Source organism: Drosophila grimshawi, unplaced genomic scaffold (assembly GCF_018153295.1).
Source record: "Drosophila grimshawi isolate 15287-2541.00 unplaced genomic scaffold, ASM1815329v1 contig_848, whole genome shotgun sequence".
NCBI lineage: Eukaryota > Metazoa > Arthropoda > Insecta > Diptera > Drosophilidae > Drosophila > Drosophila grimshawi.
This window is the reverse complement of record NW_025063692.1, coordinates 6,820,687-6,836,135: the sequence shown is the minus strand read 5'-3', so window position 1 is coordinate 6,836,135 and position 15,449 is coordinate 6,820,687. Positions and strand designations below refer to the sequence as shown.

General features: G+C 33.8%; 2 protein-coding genes across 3 annotated transcripts in view; one reads left to right on the top strand and one right to left on the bottom strand.

Annotated features, from left to right (window-relative positions):
• Positions 1 to 2,092: 2,092 nt before the first annotated feature.
• Positions 2,093 to 8,899, top strand: LOC6566079 (sodium-dependent nutrient amino acid transporter 1). Its single transcript, XM_001992139.3, has 9 exons — positions 2,093 to 2,266; positions 6,248 to 6,434; positions 6,505 to 6,853; positions 6,944 to 7,318; positions 7,379 to 7,742; positions 7,804 to 7,903; positions 8,057 to 8,233; positions 8,302 to 8,396; positions 8,460 to 8,899. The coding sequence occupies exons 1-9, from the start codon at positions 2,144 to 2,146 to the stop codon at positions 8,634 to 8,636; spliced, it is 1,947 nt and encodes a 648-aa protein (XP_001992175.2). The 5' UTR covers positions 2,093 to 2,143; the 3' UTR covers positions 8,637 to 8,899.
• A 5,521-nt stretch (positions 8,900 to 14,420) lies between these two features.
• LOC6566078 (small conductance calcium-activated potassium channel protein) overlaps positions 14,421 to 15,449 on the bottom strand; it is a 72,306-nt gene continuing 71,277 nt past the window's right edge. The window contains exon 15 of one of the 2 annotated variants that reach the window (XM_032739054.2): positions 14,421 to 15,292. In XM_032739054.2, coding sequence (XP_032594945.1) covers positions 15,127 to 15,292 — 166 coding nt within the window. In that variant the 3' untranslated portion in view covers positions 14,421 to 15,126. The remainder of the gene's footprint in view (positions 15,293 to 15,449) is intronic. The other variant, XM_032739055.2, reaches the window with a different exon arrangement.

Sequence of the window (15,449 nt, the reverse complement as noted above, 5' to 3'; positions counted from 1 at the left end):
TATCTGTTGTGTGCCCTCGAGAACACCATATTTAACTGATTCACTTTGTTGCCAATTGTGCAAATAGTTTGTATTTCGATATCTAATTGGGTCTTTTGTTTTTCACATGTATTCCTTAATGGTTCTGGTTAATGTGAAGTTATAAATGATTCGTACCTATTCCACATATTTATGCTTCTAATAACCTTAGTATACCGTGGACAGTGTCAACTTTATATGTCTTATAAAACTCGTTATCGACTTCTTACGTTTTTGCGTTTTTGTCTACGTCTGGGTCGCGGTATTTATTTTTTATTATCGGCATGCGGACTTCAATTGCTAAGCAATATTCCAAATGCGTATTTGTACTTGTAGTTGGACTTGATTCCCAATATTTCCAATTTTATTGAATACGATTATTATCTGATTACTCTATCAAATGGCGCCCATAAGAAAGGGTTGAAAATCGAACTAGTCAAAAAATCCAAATGATTAATTTTAAGATAATCATTTCAGCTCCCTCATAATAAAAAAAGCAACAAATTCTTGCATTTTTGGCATATGTATTTCCCATGTCTTATTGATTATTATTATTCGAAAAATTGATATTGTTAAACAAAATGTAAAGTCATTCAAGAAATGCTTTAATGCCAATTCATTTACTGTTTTTTCGGCAATAATGTGCATTTTTATTCTTGGTTATAGGGTATATTCTAGTTAAGGATACCCGCGCATTTGTATTTGATGAGGAAATCAGGTAATTTATCTTGAGGAAGTGCATCAATAACTATATTAGTTAATTTTTATATTGGGTATAGGGTATATAATAGTTAATGATACCCGCACATTAGTAATAATGCGGAAATGCGTCAATGCGTCAATTCCCGCTTTTGCCATGATGCTTACTTTCGAGTGCTTTCAGTAATCCTAATCATAGCTATTTGAAGAGCCCCGCCATATGATGTATATCTTGCTCTTCACCGCTTCCTCTGTCTGTGTCGCTCCTTAACACTTTCATATTAAAGCACGATTAGCACACGAAGTTCTGTTTTCATATCTCGCATGCCCAAATTGTTGCTGCCTTTGATGATGATGATGATGATGACGATGACGATGATGTTGGATGATTTAACGCTTTTTAAACGCCAACTGTATTTATACACTAACCTTACCTAACTTACTTAAGCACATGGACTCAGAACAAATGAGAAAAAATAAAAACTAAAAAACAATGGCTGTCTGTAGTAATGGGCAATTTGAAGTATTTGTATTTCAAGTTGACATTTTTAGTGAAAGTTGTGTAAAATACTCAAAGCATAGGAATATATTTTTTTTCTTGAACTAGCTAAAATATTTAAATCAGAGTTAAATTTACTCTCAATGCAATGACGTTTTTCAAGAGTTATATATTGCATGTTAATTAATTCATTTTTAATTCACACTTTATGCAGACTACATTTATAAGCCTTATAAGCGTATTTCATATACGAACGAGATTTATAGTTCTTCTTACTATAAATAACATGTAAAATGTATTTTTCTCCACGTGATGTATAATAATTCAAATAAAGAGAGAGAGAGAGAGAGAGAGAGTGAGAGTGAGAGAGAGAGAGAGAGAGAGAGAGAGAGAGGGAGAGGGAGAGAGAGAGCATTCCAGGTTTTGAACATCCGAAATTGCTGAACTTCAAAGAGAAGAGCAATAAGCAACTTTCTGAGTACGGACTTAATTTTTTGCTGTGTACCCGTTAGATGTACTCGCACCTGTTGCCGTACGGTGCCGTTGTACCTGTTGATTTCAGTTGCAATACGCTTGTTTGACTCTGTTTGCCGTTTTTAGTTAGTCGTTTTGTGGATGGTTCTTAAAGCGCTCAAAGCTTGCCGCTGGTTCAGTTCTAGCCGTGGCATTCACGGCATCACAACTCAACTCGCGACTCCGGCCATTGTTTATTCGATTCAACATTAATGAAACTCATTAAACAAACAACGATCATTTGAACAGTTATTATTTACGCCGCGTTTATAATTTCCATTTCCATTCCAACTAGTTGCTAATTTTTTGTAAATTATAAATTTTTTTTTTTTTTTTTGCTGTTTTATTTAATGTGCGGTAGTGCATGAAAAAATACAATAAAAATATAAAAAAAAAATATAAACACCTTGCAACATGGAATTAAAGACAATGCCACAGAACGGGGCCAATAATGGTAATCCACAAGGCAATACCAGCAACAACAACAACACTAACGACAGCAGCAACAGCAACAGCAACAACAACAACAAGACAGATGTGAGTACCAGTTCCAGTTGCAGTTCCGCATACCTTATGAACGAACACAAATGCTTTCCGTGCCCCCGTCCACTTCTCCTTTCAATCGCTGCATTTTAATTAGCACTGCTTTAAGCTGATTTTCTGGGCGTAGGCGGTATCGTCCGCTGGGGGACATCCCTTGCCAATTACAGCTTTAATTAACAAATCAAATTTTGTTTATTGCATTTTAATGCTACGAAAAAAAATCTATAAAATTTGTTTTATTTGAAACTCAAGGGATAAAGTTAAGTATATATTAGATTCACATGCATATAAAACAATAAAAAACTGCATTTAATGGAACTAAACAAAGGAAAACCAAGTTAAGCGATTCAATAATCTACACTTGAAACTCAAAAGAAGCTTTGTAAAGCTTTCGTAAATGTCTTGGCTTAAAATGACGCATAATTTTTAATTTAGATCTTTGGTTCCCTTCGTTAAGTACGCCCATGAAGTCAATTTCTAGTTAATGGAACTGTCCCGCGCCATTTAAGTGATTGAATATTACGGGTAGAGTACAAATGAAATGAGTGCAAAAGACATCTACTCAGAGATTGTTAAAAACGATATTTGATAATTATATACAGTCATGCACACGTATACTAAGTGAACGATAAAAGCAAGTTTACAGCGCAAATGTCTTTCAGCAAGTGAACGATTTTATTGGCTAACATATAATGTGCCAAAAGGCAACTTATCATTGAGGAAAAGATCACAAGCATTTCTTAGCCCTACTAACAATAATAATAAAAAAACAAAAATAACAAAAATGAAGTAAATAAATGAAACTAGTAAGATAATGTTTAACAGCCTGTGACAGAGAAAAGGGGAATAAAGATTTGTTCTTACTTGATAATTCATTGCACGAGATAGTAACTATGACAAGGTGTTTCCCCAAGCTGTTACACGAATACTTTTGTCAAACATGAATTGTAAATTACAATTACAGTTCCTCTGTAATATCACATTGGCAGTATATCTATTTTAACATCTATATGCATATGCGATGAGATCATATAGTGTATTTCCCATTGCGAGATATGAAAGTTTAAAATGTATTTAAACCAACAGATCGTAAAATAAGTTTACTTAGCTCTTTGTGTATGAGATATACATTTCGATTGTATCTGTATTGAAAACACTTGAAGCTTTTTTTTATCTACTCATTCAGTACGCTTATCTATGTGGATCGTTAAGATCTTTATGGATTCTCACTTAAATTTCAATTATTACGATACATATCAAAGTGCTGTTATCTATGTGGATCATTGGAGATCTTGTCTGGTTTTAGTACCCTAAATAAATCAAGTGTATTGACAAATTGATATGCGATTATGGTTATGCCATTGAGTAAAATACAATAAAGTGCAATCTTTTTTTAGGACAAGTCTTACACATTTTGATTAAGCAAACCACTCGATTAACATTTATCTGTACATTCAACTTCAATAAAAAATATTCGCACATTTTTGTCTTTATTTACTTTCTGTTTTTTTTTTTTATTTTTAATTTCGTTTTGTCGCTGGCCCTTCACCTTACATGATAAGGAGACAGGGGTATCTGTATCTGTATTTGTATCTTAACAGACTGTCTGGAAAATACTTAAAAGCTGTACAAACAATAATAGAACATTGTCATTAAGACCACTTATATGATTATTAAATGTCAGATATTTTTTAAATATGCATATTCTCCGGAAGAAAATCAGCATTTGCAATCATAGAAAATAATTTAACATTATAAATAAATAGCAATACACGATATATCTATAATAACTACTAGAATAAAGTATGAGTATGTGCTTGCCTATTATGATATCTGTGATCAGTAAGATCAAAGATCAAAGTTTCTGAGACAGGGCGCCAAATCGAATCGAATTTCGATACCGGTTCTGGGATGTAAAGCTTATGAAATTATATAAATATTTTATTTCTTATTTAAATATTGGTTAATAATATTGGTTCCCGTAATTTCAATCGGTAAGGTAAGGTTGCCGTTCCGGTTCCGGTTCCGGTTCCGGATCCTGTGAGACACCCTCCTTTTAATTATTATTAGTTCATAATTTAGAAGGCTGCTGATTTGTTGTCTGATTAATTAACTGGTTTTCGACTGGTTGATGCAATGTATAAAACCACAATGCAAGTGTATAAATCCATATCGCATATATTATTAATGAGTCACTGCATTTTGATTGGGGCTTTTCGTTTCTGCACTGTCATAAGAGCGATCATTCAGCGGAATCTTGTTTATTTTTATTAAGTATTTTTCCCAACCGATTTGATTGTTGCCAATGTTGTGCTGTAACCAGGCCCAGGGTTTAATCAGACATAAGTGAGAACTCATTGTGAATGCGAAAAAGTCGCGTGCAATATTCAAATTGAGTGGTTAGTATAATTACCCAGCATTTGTCACAGCTGCGTCGTATTTCAGCCAAGTTAATGCCAATTACTTGTTTTCTTTGTTTCCTTATTTTCTTTGTTTGATTGGGGGTTCGTTGGTTCCTTTGGATGTGGATTGTGATCGTGGCCCAAGTTGACTAATTGTCACGCGCTGTCAAAGCAATTGTAATCTTATCCGAATTCATAAATCAAATTTCTTAATAATTTAACTGCGATTTATTTCCTGCGCGGCTTTGCTTTACTTAACGTCATTGGTAGTACAGCACAATAAAATAATTGTTCTATATGCCCAATAATATGTGGCGCAATGTTTGCCCCATCGCCGATAGAACGCACTCTGAATGTTATCCAAGTCGACAAGTTTATATCTGCCGAGATGTTGCTAGCCTAAGTTAATATTTTGATACGGTGTTTTATATGTATATATTCATTGAGTGTATATGCATAAATATGTACATATATCTTTGTATGCATTTTCAACAATGTGACATAATTTGAAATTTGATCAGATGAGCAATGCGATTAACGGTTAAGCACATATCTGTAGAAGAGACAAGTCATATATAGTTGCTAACGGAACAATCTCTGGCTTTTGTATATTGGTCGAAAGGGAGCTCGACTAGTAGTTACCCTGTGACCCGGTCTTAGCTATTGAAATCCACACGGTTCGGCTGTTGATGCTGATCAAGATTTATTTACCCAATTATTTTGATCTTAATTGTTGGCCAAGATAGATAGATGATAGAAGTAAGCTCCATTTGGGTGCAAGGTTAACCAAACTTGAGTATGCCAGCATATGTGGTATTTCTGTCTGTGTTTGTATATGAAATGTTTTAATTTTTGGGACATTTTCAAACATCTTGTCACTGTCGTCGGCATAATAAACATACATATGTAGTGGATGGTTATCTAGATCGTATTCGCAGCATTGCCAACTTGGAACTTGAAACAGGTTTGTTTTATTTAAACATTGCGCACTGGTATTCCGAGTGTTTGTTGTGCTCAAATATTAACTGTTGCTCGGGAATTATGTGCACACTTAAAACGACAAATAAAACAAAAAATGTCTATGTACACGTTGTTATCATACAAGTATTTTGGTGACGATTGACATTTCGATTAGTATCTTTGCTGACATGACGGCAGAAATAGTCCAAAAGAAATGGGAACATATTCGTCAGCTTACAAATACTTTTTGTACAGGAATATATATATATATATACAGTTATTATAAAGTTTTTATATCTGTGTTAAGCGACTAGGGGCGGTCCTTGGACATTGAAATGGTTCCTTCGACGTCCTTCGGTTGAATTTGTGCAATGGTTCTTCTATGACTTCCTTTATCTTACCTCACTCCAAAAGTGAACTTGTTTGTACTAAAGATTTTATTGCTCATATGTTAAATATAATTATAATATACATATGTGTGTATATAGGCAATTTTTCTAGTATCTAAAATGAATATATTTTCAATTTAAACTCTGAAAACTGTTTCGATTGTTCGGTAATTATTGCTAAAACTATTCAATATATATAAAATATTAACATCTTTTTTTTATAGAACAATGAGAAGGAGGCACAAAAAAAGAAAATCGAGCGAACCAATTGGTCCAATGGCTTGGAATTTTTAATGTCGTGTATATCGGTATCTGTCGGCTTGGGCAATATCTGGCGTTTCCCATTTACGGCATATGAGAATGGAGGCGGTGCTTTTCTGATACCATATATTATAGTGCTCTTTATGATCGGTATTGTATAAATATATATTGATATACATGCACTTAGGTGTATAAGCTAATGCCACATTTACAACTTTAGGAAAGCCCATGTATTATCTGGAAATGATAATGGGACAGTTTACGAGCCAAGGCACCGTCAAGATCTGGTCGATATGCCCCTCATTTTTAGGTGTCGGCTATGGTCAAGCCTTTGGCACCATCTGCATTATAAGCTATTACTCATCGCTGTTAGCCTTGACCCTCTACTATTTGGCTGTCTCGTTCCAAGCGGATTTGCCGTGGTCCACTTGCCGGGACACTTGGATAAATTGTGTTAACTCCCGACCAGCCGAATATATAGAAACTATGATGACTAACGGTAGTTCGGCATTAACTCGAGCTACTGATACCCCAGCGAAGCTGCAAAGTAGCTCGGAACTTTATTTTCTGTGAGTAACACAGAAAATCGCAATAAAATGGAAATCATTCTGAAAACTAAAAAAATAAATAAAATATATTAATATTGAATTTATTTGCAGTGATGTTGTTATCAACGAGAAAACGGATATATCGGATGGCGTAGGCAACCCAGATTGGAAGCTAACGATTGCTCTATTCGTTTCCTGGATTGTCATTTTCCTGGTGATAATGCGTGGTGTTAAAAGCTCCGGCAAGGCAGCCTATTTCCTGGCACTATTTCCCTATGTGGTGCTCTTCACTTTGCTGGGTCGCGCTGTCACTTTGGAGGGCGCTGTCGATGGCATCATTTTCTTTCTGGAGCCCCAATGGGGTGAACTGCTTAATCCCACCGTCTGGAAGGAGGCTGTTGTCCAATGCTTCTTCTCGCTGGCCGTCGGCAGTGGACCGATCATTATGTTTTCCTCCTATAATCGCTTCGATCATCCCATTTACAGGTGTGTGCAGAAAAGAAGTGTGCAAATTATGATGTTATTAATATTAATTTGATTTTATAGGGATGCGATGATCGTGACCACTTTGGATACACTAACTAGTCTGTTGGGTGGCATTACGATATTTGCAATACTTGGCAATTTGGCGCACAATCTAAAGGTGGAGAATATAAGGGATGTGGTGCGAAGTGGTACTGGTTTGGCATTCATTTCCTATCCGGACGCCATCTCGAAGTTTAATGCCGTGCCACAGCTTTTTTCCGCGCTCTTCTTCTTTATGCTGTTCGTTTTGGGCATTGGATCGATTGTGGCGCTGCAGAGCACGATTGTGACCATTATCTGTGATCAGTTCAAGTGGAAGTATTGGAAGGTCGCACTGGTAACATCCATATGTGGTTTTCTTATGGGTCTGGTCTACGTAACACCCGTAAGTTTTGCATTTTTTGTTGTTGTTTTGAAGTGGTCTTCAGATATTATTTTGGCTATAGGGTGGTCAATGGATCTTAACGCTGGTGGACTTCTATGGTGGCACCTATGTTGTCTTTATTTTGGCCATCTTTGAGCTGGTTGGCATTGCTTGGATATATGGTAAGCTACAGCTAAAGTCCCCTTGTGAAGAAAAGAATGAAATGGTTTCTACTGACAGAATCACTTTCTTTCTTTCCTCCGCTTTGGCACAATATTATTATATATGCAAAGTATAAGCTACATCAATTCATTTAAATTGTCTATATTTTCAAGGTGTATCAAACTTTTGCGATGACATCGAATTTATGTCGAATAAGAGAGTATCTCTCTACTGGCGTGCGTGTTGGCTCATCTTCACACCAATTATGATGATTGTAATATTCATTTATTCCATGGTAACGATTACGCCCATCAAGTACAGCGATATATACTTTCCCGTTGCGGGAGATGGTAAGCGTCAACTTGTAGAATCACTTTTAATGTACTTTTATATTTATTATCATATTTATATTTTTTAGTTGCTGGCTGGCTGCTCTTTGCTATAGGCGCTTCACAATTTCCACTTTGGGGCTGGTGGTATGTTCACAACCATAGGACTGGCAGCATTGCCAAGGTAAGTTAACAATACATATATTTAGAAGATTGCCATACATATATAATCTGTGCATTTTCATAGAGTTTCGTGGATTCGCTGAAGCCCAGCCAGAAGTGGGGACCAGCCGATCCGGAAACTCGACGCAATTGGCTTCTGTTCAAGAGCGACTTGGCGGCGAAAAGGGCTGTTCAAGCGAAATCGGATAAGATGGGCTTCTTCCGGCAGAAGCTCTATAATATGTGTGGCCGTAGCACATAGGATGAAACGGAAATTAATCATATCGTATTATGTACATATATGTGTATCTATATATATATATATATATATATATACATATATGGTATTATATGCCCTAGTTGTACATCAGCTCCAGCTTCTATGATGCCAAAGGCTCTGCTATAGATTAACAAAAATTATTATTATTATTATTGTTATTTTCTTGTATTGAAATTTTAACGTTCGGTCATAATGACATATTAAAAAGTTCAGTTCTGAAGTCGCGACGTCGAATTAAAGACCAATTTCAATTCTTAATGGTTCTTGTCCTTCAATTCTAATGCACCATTTCCTTCGAATTTTTCTTTCAACAGCTTTAAAAGGTTTTTTGATAACAGGAAATTGCTCTATATTTTGCTCTGACCGGGAACCAACTGACCAACTGAACACAAGCCGTTGTTGTAGTTTTAGAGGAAACAAGGATTTTTTGTATATTACACAATTCTGTTCGCCTTGCGTGTGTGAGATGTTTACAAGTTTGGCATCTCCGAAGAACCCATGATCCTTCGCTTCTGTGCTCCTGAAGGTATGCTTCAACTTTTGCTCTGCTTTATGAACTTAGCCAATGCAGCAACCTAACTTGGAGCATTATTTTTTTATATATTCTGAACAAGTTGAAAATGTTTTTCTGCAAATTTGCATATGTAACAGATAGAAGGAAGCATCTCCGACCCCATAAAGTGTATATATTATTGATCAAGATCAATAGGCGAGTCGATACAGCGATGTCCTCGTCTGTCCGTCTGTATGAACACTCGGATCTCAGAGACTGTAAGTTCTCATATGTATATCACGCGCCTCGACTATTTTTTATAAAATTTTTCACTAAATAAAACAGATACAGATATTTTCATACAAAGCCCTTTATTATTTTAAAATTTTTCAATTTTCTTCATTAATTAATAATTTACATTTTACTTAATGTTTCTTTCAATTTTGTTGGATTTTTGTTTGCTTGTAATTTTCATTTCCTTATCATTTTTTTTTTTAAATTAGTTTTTGTCCATTTGTTTGCTTTCGGTGTGTACATTATAACAGTACATCAATTGATTTATGTAATGGTAAATTTGCTATAAATAGGGGGAATTCTTACGAGGTAAATGCTTAATGAGCAAAAAAAAAAAATCAGATCAGTTTATACTACATACATATATGTATACAAAATAACAAATCGTAAATCTAATAAACATTCTTAAAATTCATATCCCAAATACAATATATATATCTTTGTTTTTTTTTTAAGTAATTGTTGTTATTTTTTTGTTTTTAATTTATTTGTTGTTTTACTTTGTGTACATTTTTGAAATAAACGCAAATGGATTCCTTTTCAATCGTGTTTATCATTCGACATTACATCATTTTATGCATTTAAGGACTACATTTTAAAATTCTTGTTAATTTGTAATTGTAGTCTGTTTGTCTGTGTGTGTGTGTATGTGTATCCGTTGTGAAAGTGTGTGTATTTTGTATTGTTGTGTTTGTTTTTATTTAATTTTTTTTTAAACCGTAAAATACTAATTTAGCAAATGTAGGCACCCTAAATATTAAAGCTTTTGCAAAACACGGTTCCTCGATAAGATATATAACAATATTAATTTAAATATACTATACCGTTAATTCAAAATAAACTATTTTTTTTTAGCCACTGAATTGTATGTAAATTACATAATTTTTTTTTATATATATTTTGCTTTCATTTCTTTTAGAAACTTTTGGGTTTTTGCTTTCTTATTCATTATTTTTTATTTTTAGCTTTTAACTTATTTTTTTGTTTAAAGTTTGGATTAGTTAATTTTTGTTTCATCTTTATTTACTTAATCTGCTTGCTTTTCGTTATGGTATAATAAAAATTGTTTCGCATTTCTTCAATTTATTATTTATCCGTTTTTTTTTTTGTTTTTTGTTTTTATTGTTTAGTTTAACATAATTGTTTATGCTTAATAAATTGGTCTTTGCTTCGGCTTCCGTTCAACTACTGAATACATTACTATAATACATGTAAAGTCAAATATGATCTTGTAGTGTATTTCTTATCATTTTTTTTTGGTTGGTATATAGTATAGTATATGTATAGTATATAGTATGTTGTTGTTGTTTATGTTGTTGTTGTTAGACCGCCTTTACATGTATATATTGTATATAGTATGTGTAACCCATGTTATAGTTTTCTTTGTTTTGTTTTCTCATTTAATGGTGTTTACTATACTATGCCGTTAACTATTCCGTCAAGGCCGGATTTCTATTTTAGTTTTAAACATCTTTTGTAAGCTGTCGCTGTTTAACCATTAACTGTACAGTGTAAATACATATACCAAAATCTGTTGTTTGTTTTTTCTTGCTAGTTTCTGGTTGTTCTTGTTCAGTATCTAATCGGTTGCTGTAATTTGGGTTTTCACTTTCTTTGCGTTATTTTGATGAACTCAGTTAGCTAGAAATGTGTGCAAACTGAAGCTGTGCAACACTTTGTGATTTTCGTAGTACCTTATGTGTAGTATTACGTTTCGCTGTTCAGAAGAACACTTACACACACACACACACATACAATACAAGTAGAATACACATATGGAACACATCCTCAATACATACATATTCAATGAAATGCACTGTGCACAGTGGTCCCCAGAAAATAATATATATATATATGTATATAAATAAAAACCAAAATTGATTTTGTTAAAAAGACTGCCTCAGTACAAAGAAAAAGCCGGCACTATAAATATTTAAGTAAGTCTAAATATATATCTCTAAAAGTGTTTCTATTGAAGATTTTGAATATTTTACTTTGATTTTAATGTACACATTTTCCGATGCCTTTGAACCACTGTACACACTACTGTGGGCCTAACAAAATTGTGGGATTCTATTCAGCTTACGACACTTGATGTCATCAACTAATTGTAGTAGCAGCCATGTAAATATTGTTAAATGGTTTCGATTTTGATTTAGGCATCAGTTAAAGGATTTTATTTTTGGTTGTGTATAATTAAGACCTGTCTTTTAATTTCGGTCCCTCATATCAAAGTTTTCTTTTTGTTTTTGTTTTTGTCTTTTTTTTTTGGTTTTTGGTTTTTCTTCTTTCTAGTTTTAGGTATTGTGTTAAGGAAACCAGTTCAAACGGCAAAAATTTTTCTTGGTATCATATATGTATAAGTTCTGTTCTGTTTTGTTCTTGTTGTTGTTCTTGTTGTAGTTTTGTTGGAGTGTTGAAACCCAAATATGCATTTTAGTACATAACATTAAAGCTGGGCGAATTTCATATATAGAGTTCCTCATTTCAATTTTCTTTGTTTTTTTTTTGATGTTTTTTTTTTTTTTTTTACATCGATTTTGTGTTCTTTGTCCACCGTGTTCGTTTGATGTATGTATGTATGTATGTGTGTGTGTGTTTTTTTTTATTGTGATAAAGCTATTTTGACAGCAGTCTTGAACGTTCATTTCAATTTAAATATTCAATATTATATAAATAGGTATACATTTTTAAGGTATTTTTTAGGCTTTTCTTTCTTAGTTTGGTATTTCTAGGTATTATTTTGTATTTTCTATATTTCCGAATCATTGATGATGCTATCTGTGGACTCACTGCAATTGAGAATATATTTAATTTTGGTTTAGAATTCGCATTAAATGTCAGCTAATTATTTAAGTAGTAGTACATATATCAATCTACAGACAGGGGAACTTGGGCTTGTAATGTCGCTGAAGTTTAGATACTTTGACACAGATCGAAAAAATGGGTTGCGGCTCTGGGGAATTATTCGCGTTAACTGGCATTAAAACTTTATATGCTATGCGAATTTCATGAGCGTTTTTTAAATGTTCAGAAGCGTACGATATTTTTTAGTGCGGCCAGATCGATGAACTAAGAGATGATTGGATTAAAGACAGCATGAACGTTACTTGGAACGTTGTGAGGGGATTGCAACGAATAGGGAACACAGCTATAATCGGAGTGGTTACTAATTGGAATGTTTTCACTACCAAAAGTGTGTGAGGGTTATAATTGACGCGCTTGCGACTTGTGTCAAACATATGGAGATCGAATTGATGCATTTTGAGTAGCTTGGTTGCAATGTGCTTTGCTTTGGTTGTCACATTCTGTTAATCATTTCGGGTTCCCTGCTTGTGCGGCGGCAACTTGGCATGTTCGATTGGGGAATTCAGTTGTATAACTTTGTTGAACTTGGATTTTTTTGTTGGTTTTTCTCTGTTTTTTTTTTTTTTTTGTTTTGTTTTGTTTTGATTTACGACATGCCTAAAAACTTTTTGCAGCTATGCGTTTTATACATTTTTGTTTCTCATTTTATTTATATCTCGTTTACCTATTAAAAAAAAATTAACTTCGATGCTCTCAGTTAATACTTTATATATAGTATGTCTATGCATTTCCTTTTAGAATCTTTAGAAAACTTACGTAGCTCGGCCACTCTGCTATTAACTACAATTATTATTAATTTCTTTTTTTTTTTGGTTTCTTTTTGTTTATATTACAACTAATCTTTGTATATTTAAGTGAATTAGTTTTGTTTTTTATTTGGGTATTTAAATATATTACAAAATTCAATTAAAATTGTTCTTTTAGGGGTTTTTTTTGTTTGTTTTTCTTTAGTTTTATTTATCTCGTACCTCTCTCAAAAGCTAGTCAGGTTCTTAATTGAGTTTATTATTCTTGGTTTTTAGTTCTTTTGCGTTTACATTTTAAATCTCTTCTTTTTTTTTTGGTATATTTTCATTTTATAAAATGTTATACGTTAAAGCCAGGACTAGTATTTAGTATGTATGTATATGTGGTACAGTATTAGTTTTTGTTTATAGACAACAACATGATTCCTTTGGGTTTGTAACATACATGCAACAATTTGAATACTCGTATAAACATATTTTTGCTGTTTACCTATAAGCATACACACACACATACACACACACACACACACACACACACACACACACACACACACACACACACACACACACACATAAGCAAACTCTTGGGACTTTTGGGGACTATGTGAATACCAAGTCTGCAAACCAGGTGAAAGTTTTATAGAGTTACTAAACTATCTGTACTATTCCATATGAAATATTATATGTCTATAAGGTTGAGGATAGGAATTATTTTCGGAGCTATGGAGGCAGCAGCTTTTTCTGTTGATATGCCTAATATTCGTTTACTACTTAGTATGAGAGCCCACATACCCAAAAATTTGCCGTCTCCAGGCTCACAAAAATACACGGACAAAGGACATGGATTTACCTGTTTATACTATACAAAAAAAAGATATAGTGTGTATTATGTACTTCCAAAGATCGGATATGCCTATTTCTCAATTGCTAAACTTGAACTTGTACTTGAAGGTTTGTAGACTTGGTATTTGTATTTATTTTGTTGTTGGGAATTTTGCTCTCTATGAAACAAGCACTCAACCTAATTGCTATGTGTAACTGTATTGTTGTTGCTCTATCCTAGGATAGTTGAATGGGAGAGGATCTATTGATTTAATCATTCATCGAGTCACACACACACACAAATGTTATTTGCTATGCTTTGTAGTTTAATTTCAATTACACTAGATAGTTTTTTGAAAATTACCATTAATATCCTATGCTTAGAAAAAAAAATATACCTTCTTGTATATATATACAGAGACAACTATGTGCATATATCTATATATATATATTTATATATGTATATACATATATATATATATATATGTATATACATATATATGTACACATATATATAAATATATACACATGTATATATGCTAACGTCTGACTTTTGTTTTTCTCATTTCGAAGAGGCTTATTTACAAAAGGCCGATTTCGAAATTAGACTTGTAGAATTACTAATATTACTATTACTTGTATTATTATTACTATTACTACTATTATTGCATACACGTTCTCTTTTCCTAGTAAACTTATTCTCTGTAATCTTTTTTGGGGCATTCGTCGCCGTCGTCGTCGTCGTCGTCGTTGTCGTTGTCGCGGTGGCATCGCTATCGATGTTTGTTGTTATCGATTCCGTCATTGAAATATCCGCTGTTATCGCTTGAATTCTTGAACTGTTCCTGTTCATAATCATTGCGGACTCGGCATCCTCCAATATAGCTGGTATATTCTCAACGATGCGATAATGCGGATGCTGATGCGAATGCGGATGCGAATGCGGATGCGGATGTGACTGTAGATACGAGTACGGCTGATGAAAATCTGTCAGTTCAAAGAGCTGTTCCGGTTCCAGAGACGACGATGGTGAATGCAAACGATGCCTCAGTGCTGTCTCCATCAGAGTTGGCGACAAGGACCTCGACATGGGTATTGGTATTGACGTAAATGTGCTTGCGGATGTGGATGCGAATGTGGATGCGAATGCGGATATTGTAGTAGCTGTTGTTATTGTAGTTGACGTAGTTGGCCTTATTGTATGCATCTCGATGTTAATCACGGAGTTGGAGCGCTCTCTTTCTGATATTCAGCTGCCGTATTTGTTGGAAGATGCGTAGCTATTAACTGCAGATCCATTTGATGGCATGTGAGTATCAGGCACTAAATGTGGTGTTCTACTAGATATAGGTGGCAAAATAGGGCTTGTTGGCCAATGGTAAGTAGCAGCGGCGTTATTGGATGAGGGTACACTTCTATGCAAAAAGCAGTATGTTAATTCTCAATTAGATCATTTTGCGACCATCGAAACAGATTGCATTTATTAATTAATTCAATTAATTTTCAAATTATTATTGTAATTATTATTATTATTATGGTTTGTCAATGTGTTAATGTGTGTGAGCTCGATCA